The sequence below is a fragment of the Mustela nivalis genome (genome assembly GCF_964662115.1).
Source record: "Mustela nivalis genome assembly, chromosome: X".
Lineage (NCBI taxonomy): Eukaryota > Metazoa > Chordata > Mammalia > Carnivora > Mustelidae > Mustela > Mustela nivalis.
Window position 1 is genome coordinate 15,700,599 of NC_139040.1, and position 22,679 is coordinate 15,723,277.

General features: G+C 46.4%; 1 protein-coding gene across 9 annotated transcripts in view; it reads right to left on the bottom strand.

Moving 5' to 3' along the window:
- The window catches only part of ZNF449 (zinc finger protein 449), a 57,253-nt gene that overhangs the window by 9,188 nt on the left and 25,386 nt on the right, over positions 1 to 22,679 (bottom strand). Inside the window, exons 1-4 of one of the 9 annotated variants that reach the window (XM_082717650.1) lie at positions 15,688 to 16,089; positions 14,860 to 14,954; positions 13,536 to 13,984; positions 11,297 to 11,501 (exon numbers count right to left, since the gene is read on the bottom strand). In XM_082717650.1, the coding sequence (XP_082573776.1) occupies positions 11,297 to 11,501; positions 13,536 to 13,889 (559 nt within the window). In that variant the 5' untranslated portion in view covers positions 13,890 to 13,984; positions 14,860 to 14,954; positions 15,688 to 16,089. Of the gene's footprint in view, positions 1 to 11,296; positions 11,547 to 13,535; positions 13,985 to 14,859; positions 15,279 to 15,339; positions 15,629 to 15,687; positions 16,193 to 22,679 lie in introns of those variants that run through there. The other 8 variants (XM_082717648.1, XM_082717644.1, XM_082717649.1 and 5 more) reach the window with 8 other exon arrangements.

Genomic DNA, 22,679 nt, shown 5'->3' on the forward strand with positions numbered 1-22,679 from the left:
CCTCATATCAGGGAGATCATATGATAGTTGTCTTTCTCCACTTGACTTATTTCGCTAAGCATGATACTCTCTAGTTCCATCCACGTCGTCGCAAATGGCAAGATTTCATTGCTTTTGATGGCTGCATAGTATTCCATTGTGTATATATACCACATCTTCTTGATCCATTCATCTGTCGATGGACATCTAGGTTCTTTCCATAGTTTGGTTATTGTGGACATTGCTGCTATAAACATTCGGGTGCATGTGCCCCTTCGGATCACTACGTTTGTATCTTTAGGGTAAATACCCAGTAGTGCAATTGCTGGGTCATATGGTAGTTCTATTTTCAACATTTTGAGGAACCTCTATGCTGTTTTCCAGAGTGGTTGCACCAGCTTGCATTCCCACCAACAGTGTAGGAGGGTTCCCCTTTCTCCACATCCTCGCCAGCATCTGTCATTTCCTGACTTGTTAATTTTAGCCATTCTGACTGGTGTGAGATGATATCTCATTGTGGTTTTGATTTGTATTCAGAGAGAGAGAGAATCTTAACCAAGCTCCATGCCCAGTGCAGAGCCCAGCACTGGGCTTGATCTAACAAGCCTGAGATCATGACCTGAGCTGAAATCGAGAATTGGATGCTTCATCAGCTGAGCCACCCAGGCACGCCTGGAGAAATATTTCTGTATTTCACTAGCATTAAATTAATGTAAGTCCAAAGCTGATGATAGTAAGATGTATGGCTAATCTCTAGAGTAACTACTAAGGAAATAACCAAAAAAAATGCTGTAACTTCACTTATGTAAAGTGCTACATTCAAAATAATTACTTTTGTGCCAAAGAACTCAGCAAATGAAGGAAAGAGAAACAAAAAAGATATGAGACATATAGAAAACAAAAAGTAAAATGGCAGGTGTAGATTACACCATATCAAAAATAAGATTAAATATGTATGGATTAAACAATTCAATCAAAAGGCAGAGACTGTCCTACTAGATTTTAAAAATCCAAGTACACGGGATGCCTGGGTGGCTCAGTGGGTTAAAGCCTCTGCCTTCGCTTCAGGTCATGGTCCCAGGGTCCTGGGATCCAGCCCCGCATTGGGCTCTCTGCTCAGCGGGGAGCCTGCTTCCTCCTGTCTCTCTCTGCCTGAACCCTCTGCCTACTTGTGATCTGTCTGTCAAATAAAAAAGTAATAATTAAAAAATAATAATAATTAAAAAAAATAAAAATCCAACTACATGCTGCCTATGGGAGACACTTTAGATTCAAAGATAAAGAGACCAAAGTAGAGGGATGGACAAAGATGTATCATGCAGAAAAACACAAGACAGCCAGAGTGACTACACTAAGAGCAGACAAAATGGACATCAAAACAAAAAAAAAGCTACTAGAGATAAAGAGGATCATTTTATAATGATAAAATGACCAATTAATCAAGAAGATAGAATTATTATAACCATATAAACACTGAAAAACAGAGTACCACATGCATGATTGCAAAAACTGACTGAAGTAGTAAAAGCAGTATGACAACTGAGCAATGACAGTTGGAGAATTCAATCCCTCTCTACACTGCTGGATAGAAAATTAGGCAGAAGATCAACAAGAGAAGACAAAAACTTACAAGCCAACTAAATGTCACAGACATTCATAGAACACTCCAACCAAGGGCGCCTGGGTGGCTCAGTTGGTTGACCTGAGCTGCCTTCAGCTCAGGTCATGATCCCAGAGTACCGCAATCCAGTCCCGTATCGGGCTCCCAGCTCCACGGGGAGTCTGCTTCTCCCTCTGACCTTCTCCTCTCTCATGCTGTCTCTTCCTGTCTCTCAAATAAATAAATAAAATCTTAAAAAAAAAAGAATACTCCAACCAAGAAGTGTCGAATATGCATTCTTCTCAAGTGCATATGGAAAATTCTCCAGGGCAGTCAAAATGCTATACCATAAAACAAATGTTCAAAAATGTAAAAGCCATACCCTTAGGCCATTTCTGCTTCCAAGCAAAGTGAACAGCCAGATAAACCACTCGAAACAATGTTCTCGGAGGCGCCTGGGTGGCTCAGTCAGTGAAGCATCTGCCTTTGGCTCAGGTCATGATCCCAGGGTCCTGGGATTGAGCCCTGCATTGGGCTCTCTGCTGAGCGGGAGGCCTGCTTCTCCCTCTCTCACTCCCCCTGCTTGTGTTCCCTCTCTTGCTGTCTCTCTCTGTCAGATAAATAAATAAAATCTTAAAGAAAAAGAAATAACACTGATTCTACATAATGTCTCACTGAACAAAAGAGAATGCAATACTTTCCAACACTCTTTAATGGCATAAGGAAAGAAAAATGTATCGATGGAATAGAATCAATATTTAAGAAGTATCAAATATCCTTGACATGTATTAGCAACTGACTTGTTATAAAGGTACCAAGACAATTCCATGGGGAAAGAACAGTCTTGTCCACAAATGATGCTGGGACAACTGGATGTGTACAGGCAAAAGCATGAAGGTCCCCCTCCTCACATCACATACAAATGTTAATTCAGAATGGATCAATGACCTAAATTTAAGAGCTAAATCCACAAGACTCTTAGAAAGAAACATAGGTATTAATCTTCATGACCTTGAATTAGGCAACAGTTTCTTAAATATGACGTCCAAAGTATAAACAACAAAAGAAAAAATAGAAATTCTCCCTAAACACTTCCAAAAACTAGAAAAGGAGGGAAGACTTGGCCACTCATTCTATGAGGCTGGTATTACCCTGATAACAAAATCTGATAAAGACAGGACCAAAAAAAACTATAGACCAGTATCTCTGATGCAAATGGATTCAAAAATCTTCAACAAAATATTAGCAAACCAACTCCAACAACATATAATATGAATTATACACCAGGATCAAGTGGTATTTATCTCAGGAATGCAATGTTGACCTAACATTCAAAAGTTAAAGAAATAGGGGCGCCTGGGTGGCTCAGTCAGTTAAGCATCTGTGTTCAGCTCAGGTCACAATCTCGGGGTCCTGGAATTGAGCTCCATATCAGGCTCCCTGCTTAGCAGGGATGCCTGCTTCTCCCTCTCCCTCTCCCCCTGCTTGTGTTCCCTCTCTCACTGTCCCTCTCTCTGTCAAATAAATAATATATTTAAACAAGAAGTTAAGGAAATATACCATTACAAAAGAAGAAGAGTAAAAACCACATGGTCATCTCAATAGACACATAAAAGACATGTGACAAAATTCACCAGTTTCTTGATAAAAACACTCAATATTCCATGAGTAGAAGGGAATTTCCTCATCCTCATAAAAGGAATTTATGAAAGACTCATAGCTAATATTATAAATAATGACAAAAGACTAAGTACATTTCCCCTGAAATAAGGAACAAAACAAGGATGCCCAGTCACACTATTTATGTTCAACATTGTACTAGGGGTCCTAGTCAGGGCAATCAGGAAAAAAAAAAGAAACAAAAAAATATCACTCTGTGGAAGGCTCTTCTCCCAGAACTTGATGTGACTGGCTCCTTATTAATCAGGTCCAGCTCCAATGTCACCTCCTCAGAAATAACTTCCCCGACCAGAAACAAAACAGCCCTGTCAGATTTCAGTATCATCTCCCTGTTTTACTCTCTGACATTTACTACTTTGTAACATTCATTTGTTTATAAGTTGGTCTCTTCCATCTAGAATGTAAGCTTTGTGAGATCAAGGACTTCACTTATCTAGGGGCGCCTGGGTGGCTCAGGAAGTTAAGTGTCTGCCTTCCGCTCAGGATGATCCCAAGGTCCTGGGGCAGAGTCCCCTGCCAGGCTCTTTGCTCAGCAGGAAGCCTGCTTTTCCCTCTGCCTGCCACTTCCCCTACTTGTGCTCTCCCTCTCTCTCTAATAAATAAAATCTTTTTAAAAAAAGAAAAAAGAAAACAATTCCACTGACAATGCTATTAAGAAAGAATAAAATACTTAGGAACAAATTTAATAAATGCAGTTTAAAACTTACACTGCCCTATGACCCAGCAATTGCACTACTGGGTATTTACCCTAAAGATACAAACGTAGTGGTCCGAAGGGGCACGTGCACCCAAATGTTTATAGCAGCAATGTCCACAATAGCCAAACTATGGAAAGAACCTAGATGTCCATCAACAGATGAATGGATCAAGAAGATGTGGTATATATACACAATGGAATACTATGCAGCCATCAAAAGCAATGAAATCTTGCCATTTGCGACGACGTGGATGGAACTAGAGGGTATCATGCTTAGCGAAATAAGTCAAGCAGAGAAAGACAACTATCATATGATCTCCCTGATATGAGGAAGTGGTGATGCAACATGGGGGCTTAAGTGGGTAGGAGAAGAATAAATGAAACAAGATGGGATTGGGAGGGAGACAAACCATAAGTGACTCTTAATCTCACAAAACAAACTGAGGGTTGCTGGGGGGAGGGGGGTTGGGAGAAGGGGGGTGGGGTTATGGACATTGGGGAGGGTATGTGCTTTTCTGAGTGCTGTGAAGTGTGTAAACCTGGAGATTCACAGACTTGTACCCCTGGGGATAAAAATATATGTTTATAGAAAATTAAAAATTTTTTTAAAAATTAAAAAAAAACTTACACTTGGGAAATTATAAAATATTATAAAATCTGAAATAAGATCTAAATAAATGGAAAAGCACCCCATGTGCATGCATCACAAATTTAATATTGTTAACACGGCAATACTCCCCAGATTGATCTACATGATTGAACACAACTCCTGCTAGAAACCCAGCTGACTTATTTGTAGAAAGTGATAAGCTGATTCTAAATATCATATGGAGTTGTAACAAACTCAGAACAGCCAAAGCAATCTTGAAAAATAGAAAAGTTGAGAGCTGTCACACTTTCATGTTTCCAAAATATTACAATGCAATAATAAAGACACCGTGGTATTTCCAAAAAATAGACATATATATCAGTGGAATAGACATGACTGTCCAGCAAAAAGCCCATATACCTGTGGTCAACTGATTTTTTTAAGTTTTTGTTTATTTATTTGAGAGAAAGAGCATGAGTGGGGGGAGGGGCAGAGGGAGAAGCAGATTCCCTGCTGAGTAGGGAGGCCCCCCAAACTGGGGATCAATTCTAGGACCCTGGGATCATGATCTGAACCTAAGGCAGAGGCTTAACTGACTGAGCCACCCAGGTGCCTCATCAACTGATTTTTGACAAGGGTTTCAAGGCCTTTCAATGTGAAAAGAACGACCTTTTTAGTGAATCATGCTAAAACAACTGAATATGCAAAAATATATATAAATAGGGGTGCCTGGGTGGCTCAGTTGGTTAAGCATCTGCCTTCAGCTCAGGTCATGATCCTGGGGTCCTGGGATCAAGCTCCATGTCAGTCTCCCTGCTCAGTGGGGAGCCTGTTTCTCCGCCCGCCCCCACTGCTTGTGTTTTCTCTCTCTCAAATAAATACAATTTTTAAAAATATAAATATACATATACATATTATTTGGACCCCTACTGTGCAACTTACATAAAATTAACTGAATATGAATTAAGTGGTTAAATGTAAGCTAAAACTATAAACTCTTAGGAGAAAATTTAGGGGTCAATTTTCATGACCTTGTATTAGGCAATGATTTCTAAGATCTGACATAAAAAACATAAGCAACAAAAGAAAAAATAATTAAATTGGACTATCAAAATTTTTTAAAAACTGTGCTAAAAGAACACAATTAAGAGAGTGAAAAGAAGGGCGCCTGGCTGGCTCAGTCACTGAAGTGTCTGCCTTTGGCTCAGGTCACAGTCCCAGGGTCCCGGGATCGTGTCCCACTTCTGGCTCCCTATTCAGCAGGAAGCCTGCTTCTTCTCCCTCTGCCTGCTGCTCTCATTCGTGCTCTCAAATAAATAAAAAAAATCTTAAAAAAAAGAAAGTTAAAAGACAAACCACAGAACATGAAAGAATATTTACAAGTCATATATCTAGTAACAGACTTTATCTAGAATATGCAAAGATCATATACAATTCAATAATAAAAACACATATAATCCAATTTAAAAACAGGTAAAAACTCTAAATAGGCATTTCTCCAATAAATATATACAAATGACTGCTAAGTCCATGAAAAGATGCTCAACACCATTAGTCTTTGAAGAAATGCAAATCAAACCTCAATTAGATAGCACTTAACACCTACTAAGATGGCTAGAATAAAAGTGTCAGATTCTTTTCAAGTGCACCTGAGACAATTTCTGGGATACAGACTGTATGTTAGGCCACAAGTTAGTTCCAATATATTTAAAAAAATGGATATCATTCAAAGTACATACTCTAACCACAATGGGATGAAATAAGAAATAAAACAAAGGGAAAACTGTAAAACTGACTAATTTGTGAAAATTAAACAACACCTCTTACACAACCAATATATGCAAGAAGAAATCACACAAAAAAATTAGAAAATACTTAGAAATAGGGGCACCTGAGGGGCTTAGTGGGTTAAGCATCTGCCTTCAGCTCAGGTCATGATCTCAGGGTCCTGCGATGGAGCCCCACATCGGGCTCTCTGCTCAGCGGGGAGCCTGCTCCCGCCCCCCACCGCCTGCCTCTCTGCCTACTTGTGAGCACTCTGTCAAATAAATAAATAAATAAAATCTTAAAAAAAAATACTTAGAGATAAATGAAAATGAAAATGCAAAGTACCGGGAATTTATAGTTATAAGTACTTACATTAGTAAACAAAAAAGATCCCAAAACAATAACATAACTTTATAACTTAAGGAACTAATAAGAAAAAAAACCTAAACCCAAAGCTAATAGAAGGAAGCAATAAAGAATAGGCAGAAATAAACAAAATAAAGACTAGAAACACAATAGGGAAAATCAATGAAACCAAAAATTGTTTTTTTGTAAAGATCAATGAACTTGAGAAACCTTTAGCTAGAAGAACTAAGAAAAAAAGAAAGGCTCAAATCATTAAAATTAAAAAGGGAAAATAAAATAAGATGAAACAGAGAGGGAGGCAAACCATAAGAGACACTGAACTTTAGGAAACAAACAGGGGGAGGGGAGAGGCAGGATGGGGTAATTGGGCATTAAGGAGGGCATGTGATGTGATGAGCACTCGGTTATTTGTAAGTGACAAATCACTAAATTCCACCTATGAAACTAATATAATATATATTAGTATATGTTAACTACACTGAATTTAAAGAATTTTAAAAATTAAAGCGGTGATATTACCAATGATTCTACATAAATAAAGAGAATTTTAAGAGTACTATGAACAATTGTACACAAACAAATTGGATAACCTAGATGAAATGGATAAATTACCAAAAACACAAAACCCACCAAGACTAAATCATAAAGAATGAGAAAAATCTGAACAGACCTATAACCAGTAAAAAGAGATTGAAGCAACAATCCCCTGACAGGGACGCCTGGGTGGCTCAGTTGGTTAAGCAGCTGCCTTCGGCTCAGGTCATGATCCCAGCGTCCTGGGATCGAGTCCCGCATCGGGCTCCTTGCTCAGCAGGGAGCCTGCTTCTCCCTCTGCCTCTGCCTGCCATTCTGTCTGCCTGTGCTTGCTCTCTCCTCATCTCTCTCTCTGATAAATAAATAAAATCTTAAAAAAAAATCCCCTGACAAAGAAAAGCCCTAGACCTGATAGCTTCACTGGTGGCTTCCACCAAACATGTAGAGAAGAACTAATACAATTGTTTTTAAACTTCCAAAAAGGCATGTCTGAGTGGCTCAATCAGTTAAGTATCTGCCTTCCGCTCGGGTCATGATCCTGGAGTCCTGGGATCAAGCCCTGCTCTGGGCCCCCTGTTCAGTGGGGAGTCTGTTTCTCCTTCTCCTTCTGCCCTCTCCCTGTTTGTGTTCTCTCTCTCAAATAAATCAATAAATACAATCTTCTAAAAAAAGCTTTTCAAATAAAGAAAAAAATGAGGGGAAGGAGACACTTCCTAACTAACTTATTATCTGAGGCCAACATTATCAATACCAAAGCCAGAAAAGTCACTATTAGAAAATGACACACCAATATCCCTTATGAACACTTATTTAAAAAAAAAAAAAAAAAAACCTGAAAAAATTTTAGCAAATTGAATTCAGCAGCATATTTAAAGGATGATACATCACAACCATGTGATATTTGTTCCTGGAATGCAAGAATGTTTCAACATATGAAAATCGGTCAATACAATATGCCACATTAACAGAATGAAGGGAAAAAAATTATCATCTCAAACGATGTGAGGAAAGCAACTGACAGAATTCAACATCCTCTCATGATAAAAAAGAGAAACACTCAACAAAATAGGAACAGAAGGAAACTGCCTTCACATAATAAAAGCCATACAGGAAAATCCAACAGGGAACTTTATACTCAATGGTGAAAGACTGAAAGCTTTTCCTCTGAAGTCAAGTAGAAGGCAATGATGCCTGCTTCGGCCACTCTATTTAACACAGTACTAGAAGTTCTAGCTAGAGCAATTAGATGATAAAAAGAAAAAGGCATTCAAATTGGAAAGGACAAAGTAAAATGGTCTCTATTGGAAGATGATATGATCTAATATGCAGAACTCTTGAAGTTTCTACTAAAAAACTGTTAAAATTCATAAACAAATTCAGCAAAATACCAGGATACAAAATGAACTTGCAAAAATCAGTTCCATTTCTATATACTAACAATGAACAATGAAAAAATCTGGAAACTATGAAAACAATTCCACGTCTAACAGCATTGAAAAGAATAAAATACTTAGGAGTTAACTTAAACAAGTATGTGAAAGACTTGTACAATCAAAATTACAAAACATTGATAAAAGAAAATAAAGAAGATATAAAGGAAAACACATCCCATGTTCATGGACTAGACAACTTGATATTGTTAAGATGTCAATACTCCCAAAAGTGATGTACAGATTCAATACAATCTATCAAAACCCCAATGATACTCTTTTTTCCATTAATAGAAAAACCTGGTGTGCCTGGGTGACTCAGTGGGTTAAAGCCTCTGCCTTTGGCTCAGGTCATGGTCCCAGGGTCCTGGGATCGAGCCCCGCATTGGGCTCTCTGCTCAGTTGGGAGCCTGCTTCCTCCTCTCTCTCTGCCTGCCTCTCCATCTACTTGAGATCTCTATCTGTCAAATAAATAAAAATCTTTAAATAAAAAATATATAATAAAGAAAAAAAGAAAAGCCCAGGAGCGCCTGGATGGCTCAGTCAGTTAACCATCCAGCTCTTGATTTCAGCTCAGGTCACGAGATGGAGCCCCACATCAGGCTCCGCCCTGGGCATGGAGCCTATTATAATTCTTTCTCTTCTTCTCCCCCACAACCACTGCTCACTCTCTCTAAAAAAAAAAAAAGAAAAGAAAAGAAAAGAAAAATCCATACCTAAAATTTATATGGAATTTCCAGGGATGCCCAAATAAACAAAAAAAAAATTGGAAAGGAAGAACAAAGCTAGAGGTCTCATACTTCCTGATTTCAAAACTTAGTAAAAAGTGACAGTAATCAAAAAAAAAAGTGACAGTAATCAAAATAGGTTGGTACTGGCATAAAGACAGGCATATAGACCAACAGAATACAATAGACAGTGCATAAATAAACCTTCATATATATGTGGAAGTGATTGTTACCAACAATACCAAGATCATTCAATAGTGAAACATTAATCTTTCAACATACGATGTTGGGAAAACTGGATTATGCACGTGCAAATAAATGAAGTTAGAACCTTATGTAAGAGCACATGCAAAAGTTAACACAAAACGGATCAAATTCCTAAAATTAGGACCTAAAATTATAAAACTTGGAAGAAAACCTAGAGGAAAAGCTTTGGCAATGATTTCTTGGATATGATATCTAAAGTACAGGCAACAAAAGAAAAAAGTGGGCACAGAGTACTTCATGAAAAATTTAAAAATTTATCCATCAAAAGCTTCAACAGAGTAAAAAGGCAACCAACAAATGTGAAAAGTATTCGCCAATTCTATCTGATATGGAATTAATATCCGGAATATATAGAGAACTCTGAAATTCAATGGCAAAAAGCAAGTGGATTTTGCAATGCTCAAAGGACGTGAACTGAAAAGAAGATATCCAAACGGTCAATCAGCACATGCTCAATACCATTAATCACTTGAGAAATGCAAATCCCAACTACCCTGAGAGGGTAGCACCAATGAGGAATGCTGCTATCACAAATCGGAAAGCAACAAGTGTTGGTGAGGATGTGGAGAAACCAGAAAGATTATGCACTGTCGGGCGGCATGGAAACTGGTGCAGCCGCTGTGGAGGCTGCTCTTCAATTAAAAATAGAATTCCTGGGGCCCCTGGGTGGCTCAGTGGGTGAAAGCCTCTGCCTTCGGCCCAAGTCATGATCCCAGGATCCTGGGATCAAGCCCCGCATCGGGCTCTCTGATCAGCAGGGAGCCTGCTTCCCTCTCTCTCTCTGCCTGCCTCTCTGCCTACTTGTGATCTCTCTCTGTCAAATAAATAAATAAAAATCTTTAAATAAATAAATAAATAAATAAATAAATAAATAAAATAGAATTCCCGTATGATTCAGCAATTCTACCTCTGGTGTGTGCCCCAAAGAAGTAAAAGTGGGGCCTCATAAAGGTATGTGCACACCCATGTTCATACGGGCATTACTCACGACAGCTGAAACACAGAAGCAACCCAAGTATATGCCTATGGAAAACAGATCAACAAAATGTTATTTAGCCTTTACTTAGATAGAAACACTGACCCACACTACAACGGGCATAAACCTGAAGGACATTCTGCTAAGTGAAATAAACCAGTCTCAAAACGACAGATACTATATGATCCCGTTTATACAAGTTACATAGCGGAGTCCAATTCAGAGAGATGGAAAGTTGAATCGTAGTCTCCAGGGGCTGGGGAGATGCGGAGGTTTTGTTTAAATGAGTATGGAGTTTCAGTTATACAGAATGAAAGTCGTTATGAACATGTATGGTAGGGATGGTTCCACATTACGAATGTATTCTATACCACTGAACTATACATGTCAAAATGATTAAAACACCAAATCTTGGGATGTGTGTATTTTACAATAATAAAAAAAAAACAAAACACTGAAAAGAGAAAAATGGGCTTCTTGAGCAGGGTCATCAGCTGAAGGGGTTCTGAACCCCACTTGATGTCCCCCACTCTGTTCCCAGCTATTCCCAGAGGGCACCCCTCCTCATACTCCTGATCCCAGTGACCCGCTTCCATCCGGTAATCGGTGTTTCTAACCCAACCCCAAACCTGGGGAGCTCTCAAAACACGAACCACAGAAAGGAAGTGAACCCCTTGCCTTACCAGGGTCCAGGAAGGGCTGGCAGTCCTCAGCAGCTCCGTAGCCCAGCTCTGGCAGCCCTGCTTGGGGCATCCAGGCCTCGGCACCAGGGGCGTCCGGGGCAGGTCCCATCACCTGCAGCGGGGGCGACTCCAGGTGGATGTTTGGTGGTACATGCGCCGGGCCCACTGGTGCCAGCTCCTCCAACAGCATTTCCTGCCTATCGATCTGGGGGAAAGGGCACATCCCATCACTCTCCAGTCGACACCGGCGCTGCCCAGGGACAACAAAAGGAGCCACCCATGTGATTTTAATTTACTAGGACCCACATAAAAAAAGACACTGGTGAAGTTGATCATAATGACATGCACGATTTCACCCAGTATGGCTAAAATACTGTACTTCCAGAATGTAATCAATATGGACAAGCATTCATCAGACATTTCACCTACTTTCTCTTTCTGACTCAGTCTTCTGAATGGGAGGAGCATTTTATACTCACAGTGCATCTCAGTGTGGACTAGCCACATCTCTAGGTGCTCAAGAGCCACTCTTGGCTGGTGGCTACCGCACTGGGCAGTGCACAATGAGGCCAAAGGCAGATAAAATCCTAGAGAGCAAGCCAAAGCCAGCAGACAGAGAAATAAAGGGAACACCATGATTTCATTCTCTCCTGGGGGCTTGGGGTGGGAAACTTTGGAAGACTCTGGCTCTGGCAGGCTACCTGCAGATACCTCTCAACACACGATGCCCGGCCCCTAGGGCCCAACAGGAAGCCCTTTCTCCCTTCCGCCAAAAGTTCTGCCCCATACCAGGGGACTCTGAGTGGGGGGCAACGGTGCCGCCACCAAAGGCTGATGCGGCACCGTGGCAGGTGACTGTCTGAATTTAGCGGACAGAGATGGGAGTCTCATTCCCGGTGCGGAATTGCTCTGGGCCCCCACCAACTCTGGAGTGTCCCCACAGACTTTCATCTAGGGACAAAGAGCCTGTCAGCATCTCCCCAGTACTCATACAGTCACGAAATATTTCTGCATGATTTAGCATGACTCGAATCTTCTGGGAATGCCCTACTTTGGACATCAGGCAACCACTCTATCACTTATTGTTCAGCCTGACTAACACGTGTGGCCACTTGGGAAAGTCAGAGACTAGCCAAGCCAGTGGCTGTCGCCTTTGTGGTGAGTCTCTGCATAGACGTGAGCATGTGACAACCTCATGAGGTTTTCTTTCGGGTGCGGTCAAGCCCCAACGTGTATGTTTGCACACTCATTCAATGGTGACAAACTATATTACTTTATATCTTTTCTGGGCTCAACTTCACTCAGGTTGGCAACATCTTCTTATAGAGTTAGTTAAGGCGCGCCTGGGTGGCTCAGTGGGTTAGGCCTCTGCCTTTGCCTCAGGTCATGATCCCAGGTTCCTGGGATCGAGCCCAGCATCGGGCTCTCTGCTCAGCACGGAGTCTGATCCCCCCAACCCCGCCTGCCTCTCTGCCTACTTGTGATCTCTGTCTAATAAATAAATAAAATATTTTTTAGAAAGAGTCAGATAATAAATAATTTACACTTTATGGGGCATGTTAGTCTACTGTGTCCCGTTCTTGTATTAACAACCCTCTAAAAAGGTAATAACGAGGGGTGCCTGGGTGGCTCAATCAGTTAAGCAGCTGCCTTCGGCTCAGGTCATGATCCCAGAGTCCTGGTGTCAAGTCCCACATCAGGCTCCTTGCTCAGCGGGGAGCCTGCTTCTCCCTCTGCCTGCTGCTCCCCCTACTTGGGCGCTCGCTTGCTCTCTCTCTCTCTCTGACAAATAAATTTTAAAAATCTTCAAAAAATAAAAATTAAATGAATAAATAAAATAAAATAAAAAGTAAAAACAAAAAAGGCAATAATCATTATTAGCTCACAGGCTGCAGAAAAGAGGCCATGAGGGGCATTTGGCCCACAGACCACAGAGCACAGACCACAGAGCACTTCTCATAGTAATGTTTTTGATTTTGTGTACGGAAGCTGGTTACATTCTACATAAATTTCGTTTCAGGATAGTAGAAGGTGCAGTACCAAGTATTTGTTCCAGAACAGGAGTGGGGTTTAACAGCTGAGAATTGCTGAGCCATATCTGCTGATTCCAGCAGAAGGGAAAAACGAAAATCACTTCAGGGAAAGCACGGAGCTCGCAACAGAAAATGTCTGCTCGAGTATCAGATGTCTCTGCTACTTCTTTTTGTCTCATGACCAAGATCCCAAACTCCTTTCTCACCTGCTGCTCTGGGATCTCCAGTTCTCTCTGTAAGTCTTCTATCAATGACACAACTCTTTCTCTATTCTCTGGGCAATGCTCCCTCACCCACGTCTCTATCTCTGTGGGCAGGATGGTTAGGAACTGCTCCAACACCAGCAGCTCCAGAATCTGCTCCTTAGACCGCATCTTTGGCTTCAGCCACTGACAGCAAAGCTCCCAGAGCTTGTTGAAAGCTTCATGAGGCCCAGCTGCTTCTTTGTACTGGAACTGCCTGAAGCGCTGACGGAAGACTTCACAGTCGGCATCGTAGTCTTGAAACACGGAGCCCTGATTCAACGAGGCCTGAATGGCACAACCCAGGGCCACCGCCATCGCCCCGCTCTGGCCGTGTACACTTTCTCTGGGGCCTGAAGTCTCAGATTCCAATGTGCTCCTCTCTTTAGGCGTCAAGGGGGAGCCACCCACAGCTGAGGACAGGACAAAACGAGAAAGGGGGAACAGCAGTGGTTACCAGTGGCCATACTCGGCTCCCTTAACTTGCTCACTTTCCACCACGCCCTAGAGCAGCGGACCTTAATCTTTGTTGGTGATTTTAAGTATCTAATGAAGGCCATGGAATCACTTTCTAGAAAAACACACAGACATATCGAATTCTGCATCCATTTTCCAAAAATTTACAAAATGTTCTAGAACATACACAGACCCTCTAGAGCTCCACTACCCGATATGGTAGCCACAGGTTCCATGGGGCTGTTTCAGTTTAAATCCATTGAAACTGCACATTCAGTTTCTCATTCGAACTAGCCACATTTCAAGTGCTCCAAAGGTAACACTGTAGAAGGTTCTACCAGACAGCTCACCTCTAGAATTCCTTTGATCCAAGGTTAAGACCTCTTCCTATAAATGACCCACCATAGATGTGCTGGCCTGTAAACTAACACCCAGTCTAATACAAGCTATCTTGTGTCTCCAAATATATATACAGGCCACAAAAGAAACAGGGGAGCACTGATGAATGACCGTAAAGTCCATGTGCCTTGCAGTGACCCATGGTCACCTTCAGCCATCGGCATCTCAGCTAGAGCCTTGCCTCCACAGGATGCCAATGCACAACCCTTCATTCTTCTCCACTCAACCTACATATACTTCCGCCCACATCAGCCTGAACCTCGTCCTGTGATGGCAAGTCAGAGGACTTTCTCATGACAACAACACACTGCCACAGGGCAGGCCACCAGCCATCTGGTCTGCACGGATAACCAAGGACACTGATCACATTCATGACACTATGTCCCAGTGCTGTTCCAAGTCTCCCTTACGTGGCAGGTCACGTGTTGCTCACCCAGAGCGAGCAGGTGGGGACTAGCATGATGTCCTGGGTACAGATGAGCTGACTGAGGCTGGAGGCTCTGGAGCACTGAATAAGCTGTCCCGGGTCTCATGGTCAATGCCAGAGGGAAATGGTTGAGAAGGTTAGAATGAACAGATCTCTGCAACATTCATATCTAAAAATCATCCAGATGTTCTCAGTGCAATGTCTGAGGTCACCGCCTGGTACAGACCAGGTCTCAACACCAGTAACCACCCTATGCTATGGATTCTCTCTCTCTATTCGCCAAGATGCCTCACATAACCGTCCTCTTCCCTGGAGTGGCACAGGGCAAAAATAATCTCCCTACTTAGTCATCCCAAACGTACACCGTGACCCTATATCTTGATAGTAACCTGAACTTTTAGCAGCAGACCCATCCACATGTGATCACCTGCTCGCTTTGTGACCCTAACACCCAGTTTCTCCTTAACATGAAAATAATCATAGTACCGAGTTCAGAAACTGCGGTGGCTGCAGCTGCGTGGAAGCGAACAGCAGCCACGCCTGGCCTGGCCCGGCCCAGAGGAAGCGCTCGAGCAAGGTTACTGCTCCCCACGACTCATTCCTAGAAAGCCTCCACGTCCCCGCCTGGGCACCGAACCCTCTCCTCTGGAAGGCATCCAGGAACCCAGCCGGCTTGGGCTGTGGACCCGCCCTGACCCTGCTCAGCCTCGCAGCCCGCCGCCCTCCCCAGAGGGGCCCGAACCCTCCACCGCGTCCCGCGGGGCCCTCACTGTCCCGCCGTCCCTCCACCCGCCCTCCCGCGGGGAAACCTCGCTGCTGCACCCCAGGACTCACGGCTTCTCCCCAGACCGGCCCGAGCGAGCCCGCGCTCACACGGCCCACGGATAAAGAGGGTGTGTGCAAAGCGGGCACTCGCGGAAAGGCGAGGAGAGACACGTCGCGGGAACGTCTAAAAGCCGGTTACAAATCGGCTGCCTGGGGCGCGGGCACGGCCCCCGCGGGCTCCCCACAGGATGTCCCGGCGCCCCGACGGGCGCTCTGGCCCGGGACAACCCCGGGAAGGCCCGGCTGGGTCGCAGGGAGCGGCGGCGGGGACCCGGGCCGGATAGGGGCCCGCCGCCCGTCGCTCGTCCACGCGGCCGCCGCCGGATCAGGGTTGGCGGCCGCCGTTTGGTGTAGCCCTAGCGGGATGTGAGCCCCGCCGCCCGCGTCCGCGCCCGCGCCCCAGGGACGGCCACGCCCTCTGGCCGCTCGGGGACTCACCGCCTCGGCGCCCACGGCTCTCCCAGGCTCCCTGGGGCAGCTGCGCAAGACGCAGGCGCGCGCCCGCCCTGCGGACTACATTTCCCGACAGGCGCCAAGACATGCTCCTCGCTGACTGGGCCCCGGAGCCTGCTGACGTGGGAGGGGCCGCCACTTCCTTGGCCTCCTAGGGGCCTCCTGCCGCTTTGGAAGCGTAAGCGTTTCCGGTCTTAAGCGCTTCCAGAGCCCAGGGGCATGGGTGGGACATCCCTGGTTCCTGATCCTAGCAAGGGTTTCTCTTACAGCTGCCCCGGAGTAACCCCAGCGGTAGGGAACTCCTTTAACTCTTTTACTCCTGGGTCACTGATTCTCAAGCCTCTTAGTGCACAAGAATTTCTTGGGAGAGGCCGTAGTTAAACTAAAGATTTCTGGGCCCCTTCACATCTCTGACACACCGCATCTCCCGTGAGCTGAAGAATTCGCATTTTTTTAAAGATTTTACTTATAAGAGAGGGAAACAGGAGCACAGGCGGGGCGGGGAGGGGCAGAAGGAGAGAGAGCAGTAGACTCTCCACTGATCCGGGAGCCCCAGGGGTTCCATCCCAGGACCCTGGGATTATGACCTGAACCACCCAACCTTCCCTCCCCCGAAAATTCGCGTTTTATTTTATTTTGTATTTATTTATTAGATAAAACAGTGAGTGAAAGCATGGAACGGGCAGAGAAAGAGGGAGGAGCAGACTCCCTACCGAGCAGAGAGCCCCACCCAGGACTCCATTCAGGGAACTCAGGACCAAGACCCCAGCCTAAGGCAGACGTTAAACCAACTGAGCCAACCACGCGGTCCTCGCATATTGATAATCTTTCTTGGGCTTATGCCTTTGGTCTGTTCTTGCTGGTCACATTGGCCTAGAGCTTTTTAGTTTCCTCTCTTGAAGAACCCAGCTTCGACCTTGCTACCCCGACCACTCCTCTCCTAAACGCGGCCACCACCAGAGGGCTCCTGGGTACTTGGGTCACGCCCGTGGCCCGCCTCTTGTCTTCCAGTTGGCTACACCGCTGGGGATCACATTTTCCCTCCTGGGTGAGTTGGCGCGAGGAGAGACGTCGTCCACACACTGGTCCCCAGCTGGAGCTGCTGCTGTTGAGACACCAGACTTGAGTGCTAGGACTTCCCTGGTGGGCCCCGGACCCAGGAGAGAGACGCCTGCGATTGTGCCCTCCAACCCCGGGCCAAAGTGGGTCGAGGGGAAGGCGCCCAGCCGCCCCCAGCCCACAGAGGCCATAGCCCTGGTGACAGCTCCGTGGGGACGGGGGTCCCAGGGCACGCCGATCCTGCCGGCTATTGTCCCCCGGGGTGCAGCTGCTTTCGGGGTCAGAAGGTCCAGGAACCTGACCCTGGCGTCCCGCCCAGGCTCCCAGGAGCGAAAGGTTCCTGATGAAGACACCCCAGGAGTGACTCCGTCTGCCGCCAGGAGTTGCCCCCGCACCCCACCCCAGGGCGCAGCCTGGTGGTCTCCCTCCTGCGCTAGTGGCTTAGTCCCTGGGCCCCGGGGAACCGTCAGGCAGCGCCTGGAGCTTTGCCACCGCTGAGATGCGCACCCTGGAGCAGGTCCTAGCGATGTTGGGGTCCGAGCGGCTCCTGGCCCTCCTGTCCCGGGAGATCCACAGCCCGGTGCAGAAGCTGCTTCCGCAGAGCCTCGAAGAAGCTGTGCCTCCTGCCCCGTCCACGCAGAGAGCTTGCGAGATGAGGGAATCGGTCAGGCGGACAGACAGCGAGAGCGGGCTTTTACATGGTTTGGGTTGGTCCCGAAGACTGAGACACCGCGGACTCTTACTTCCCAGTTCGGGTTTTCTGGATCACCCCGAGGCGACCTTACTTGGGCCAGTGGGTTTTTGTGGTTCCATCTGGGACTTGGAGCCTCCAGATTTGCGCCAGGCGCAGGGGGAGCGCGAAGAGCGCCTGTCCCCGCGGGGAGGCGCTGTTGCGGCGGCAGTCGTCGCGGTCCAGGGACTTGGAGCCCAGAGGTCGCGATCCCGGCTCTCCAGGCCCCTGGCGGTGGGACTTTGGGCAGGTTACTGCCCACCACCCCCTTGGGCCTCACTTCCCGTGGCTCAGAGGCTCCAGGGAGGTTTGGAGGACGGAAAGGGGAGCAGCGTGTACGTTGGACGACCCTGCCGGTGTGTAGCTGGTGCTTCCAACTTGCAGTCCTGCCGTGGTGGCCGCGCCCGGAGACCCGCGCCTCGGGAGGCTGAGGCGGGAGGACCGGGGAGCCCGGCAGCGGGCGCGGCGCTGCTCGGGTGCGCGGGCGAAGCGCGCAAGTTCGCCGTCGCTCTGGCTAAGCTCCCGGGAGCCGGAGGCCGCCGCGTGGCCTGGGGAGGGGTGAAGCCGCCCGGGTCGGGGACGGAGCGGGTCCAGCTTGGCGTGGGGACCGGCAGCAGCCCCTGCCCGTGACCAGCCTCCGCATCCAGCCTGGACAGCACAGGGAGACCCGTCCCGGAACGAACACAGCCTTCGCTGCGGTTCTGTTCGGGGCAGCGGTCTGGTCCGTCCGCGGGGCCGGGTCTCCGCTGAAGGGGAAGTCAGAAAAAACCTTTTGGCCCTGAGGCTCGAGATCAGCTTACCTCGCAGTGAGGCAGGGGAGCAGCGGGAAAGGCGGGGAAGGGAAAGAGGGCGTGCAGGACAGCAGATGGGGGGGGTGTCCTGGGAAGGGGGTCCCCCCACGCCCTCCACTCACAGCCACATACACACATTTTCACTCACCCTGTTCTTTAAACTGTTCTTCTTCTCTTGTTGAATGCGAAGGGACAAACTGTGGTCTTAAGATTGTATTTATTTATTTGAAAGAGAGAAATCACGAATGAAGGGGAGGGGTTGCTGAGGGAGAGGGAAAAGCAGACTCTCCGAGGGGCTGCATCCCAGGACCCTGAGCTTGTGACCTGAGTGGAACGCAGATGCTTGCCGACTGAGCCACTCAGGTGCCCCCAACCCGTGGTCTTCTATTGAAGGTCTCCCCGAAATCTCTCTTAAGAATTTCCCTTGCTTTGGGGCCCTTTTCTGGTGATAAGTGATGGCAGATTGACTTCTGATCAGAATCAACAGGCCGGGAACAGAAATCCTTTTGAAGGAAACTTTGCCTCAGGGAAGAGCATGAAGGTCACTGAGCTTCCAGCTGGAGCCAGTGGACACTCAGGGGAGCTTGAAGTCTGGAGGAGTTGCTGCTACTTTTTGCTCACTAGATCCAGTCAGCTTATCTTCACCAGTCCTAGTCCTTTGTGATATCTTGTGGAAAGAAGGTTGACCAAGTTCCCAGGAAATAAAGCAGGACACAGGATTAGAAAGTTGAGATGTCCGTACAGTGGGTTGATGAAGATATATTGCTGGCCTTGCCAGTTGACCTCAAATGGTTTCTGTTGTTTTTACTAACAGTTATTGAGGAATCAAAGAAGCATTAGCCAGATCACTAGAGGCATAGCAGCTACCAGGTTATCTGTTTATTTGCTCCAGCAATGAAATTGATGTGGGAAACAAAGGTAGAAGAAAAATTATGAGATTCCCTTACTACCTATAGCCCACTGACAAGTCCTTGAAAGAGGCAGAGTGACATTCCTCTAGGGACTCAACTGCCTTAATGTTGATACTTTGCTAAGGGCAAAAGGCAGGCCTAGCCTGACCTCCCCATCAACACAACCACCAGGGTCCTCTAAGTCTACTTTAACGTATAAAGATTGCTTTGGAAACTTCCTTTATCTCTAACCCCCCCGAGATATGTTTTGGCAATCATTCCTCAATCATATGGCCCACCAATATACATCTGAAGGGTCTCTTAACTAAGGTTTTATTTGACGGTAATAAATGATCTTTTCCCAGCAATAGCTAGCCCCTTCAAGGTGCTGGAAACCTTGCTTCCAAAATTCCTTAGAGACTTGCGATATCCCTAAGCCCCTCCCAACTTGGAAGTCCATAATGGACCACTCCTCAGGACCTCAGTGCGGCTCTTTCTGCCCACGGGTTTGTCCCCGTGCTTTAATAAAATCACCTTTTTGCGCCAAAGATCTTTGCACCAAAGAAAGAATTCTTTCTTGGCCATCTACTCCAAACCCTAATAACATCTTTCCTTTATCAAAATCACATCTGAAACAGTAGCTACAACTGGAGTCCCCACCTGCTTAAGTTTACAATAAAGCACTGTGTCCCTGAGATCGCCACCCCCCAGCCAAAACCAAGAGTGGGGCGCTTATCCTTCTGTGAAGGAGCCCCAAGATATATTTGTTTTCTACACGGGCTAAATATGCAAGGTGACTAAATGGAATTTAAATAAAAGTTTGAGAAAGCAGAAAATATGCAAGGTGACTTGGAGTGTAGCGGGAATCACCATTCTTGCATGTTCAGGTCCTTGATGGCAGCGCTACCCTCTGAATCCCTTGAGGAATGTAGCATGGCTTTTGGATTACTCATTTCCTAGGTAGTGGAAGTTCTAGTGGTTTCCACTTGCCCTTTCTTACCATAAGAGCTGTCACTCCACAGGTCAGGGAACCAATGTGGGTATCCTGCCAGTTGCTGAGTATATCTATTCCAGTTACAGTCTGGAACTGGGGAAATAGGAGAGGGTGAGTTTGGGGACTTAATGGGCCCATGGTGAGTCAGGACTGCACTACAATTCCACTGATCACCGGACCTCCATGAGCCCCCACACAGATGGGGGCGGGGCGCAGCAATGCCTGGAATTAGCGCCAGCTCTGAGACAGTGTTCACTACCTCCCCACACATCTGGTTATTTCCTTCTCCCTAATGCACCGTGACCCTGGTAATGGGCCATAGGTCCCTTTGGGAGAGGCTGGCTGAAAGATCTCCGGTATGTGTCTCCAGGTACCTGGGTGGCTCAGTCGTTAGGTGTCTGACTCTGGCTCAGGTCATGATCCCAGGGTCCTGGGATCGAGCCCCTCATTGGGCTCACCACTCAGCGGGAAGCCTGCTTCTCCCTCTCCCGCTCCCCCTGCTTGTGTACCCTCTCTCGCCATCTCTCTCTCTCTCTGTCAAATAGTTAAATAAAATCTTAAAAACAAAAATAAAAACGGGGCGCCTGTGTGGCTCAGTGGGTTAAAGCCTCTGCCTTCAGCTCAGGTCATGATCTCAGGGTCCTGGGATCAAGCCCCGCATCGGGCTCTCTGCTCAGCAGGGAGCCTGCTTCCCCTTCTCTCTCTGCCTGTCTCTCTGCCTACTTGTGATCTCTGTCTGTCAAATCAAAAAATAGAGTCTTAAAAAAAAAAAAACAAGAAAAACAAAAAACAGTATGTGTCTCCAGCTGTGTAGTGAGATCTTTCTAAAGAGGACCTGGCCTCCCTTTCATCGAGGGATTTCGGGTCTATAAACGGACTCAAAGGGGCACCTGGGTGGCTCAGTCAGTTAGACATCTGCCTTCTGCTCAGGTCAAGATCCTAGGGTCCTGGGATCAAGCCCCACATCAGGCTCCCTGCTCAGCGGGGAACTTGCTTCTCTCTCTGCCTGCCACTCCCCTGCTTTTGCTCTCTCTCCCTCTCAACCTGACAAATGAAAAAAATCTTTTAAGAAAATAAAAATAAAATAAACTGGCTCAAATCTGGGAGTCAATTGAGGGGCCATGACTCTGTTTTGATGATTGAGGTTAGATTTAAGTGCATGCACTCTACCAGACACTCTTCCATTTAAACAGCTCAAGTGAGAATTTGGTAGACTCCCATGGGTTTCTCTTCAAGGGACACCACGATCAGCTATGACAAAATGCTAATCACTGGATTTTGGTGGAGAGTATACTCTGTGCACTGTCCCAAGTTGGGGAAGGTTTTGTTTTAAAAAATCATGGTTCCTTCTCACCCAGGGACCCACAAAAAGGGAAAAACCCCATAAAACAAGACCCATGAACCTTATGATCACAAGCGCATCGAAGCACAGGGAAGACTAACCCTTCCATCTGCTTCCATGCACCAAGTACAGGAAGCGAGTCACAACTGTCAAAACATCGCCACTAGCTCTGCAAAGGGGTCACCACTTCTGTTTCCTTTCACTGGGACGGTCTCCACTGTCTCCACGTCACTTTTCCACTGCTCTGCCGGCCGAAGTGGAGCCCAGCCCCTCCGGGAAACACCAGATGTGGAGAAGAGTCCGGATCCCCACTTCCTGGCGCTGAACTTGTGTGAAGCCCATCTGCTGGTGGGGGAGGGACGGTTGCTGCTCCTCTTTGTAGCATAGCACCCACCAGCTGGGGTGTGCATCCTTGACTTCACTTTCCTGTGCACCCCAGAGCCCTTTCTGGATACACGGCTTTTTATTTTTTTCCTCCTGGAGTTTCCCAGTCACATGTAGTTCTATTGCATATGGACACATAAGAATTAGGATCTTGTCATCATATCAAACCCAGGCTCCAAGGTGTCACCTCTCTTCCACACTGTCACCTCCCCCCAGGCAGACCTGCCCGTGTCATCCAACGTCGGTTGCTCTTCCTCAAGGCCTTACGCCTTGAACCCAGAAGAGCAAAGAGCCCCAGGCACTGGAGAGGCAGTAGAAAGGCACCCCAAGGGGAGCCCTCGCCCGGCCCCCAATCTCT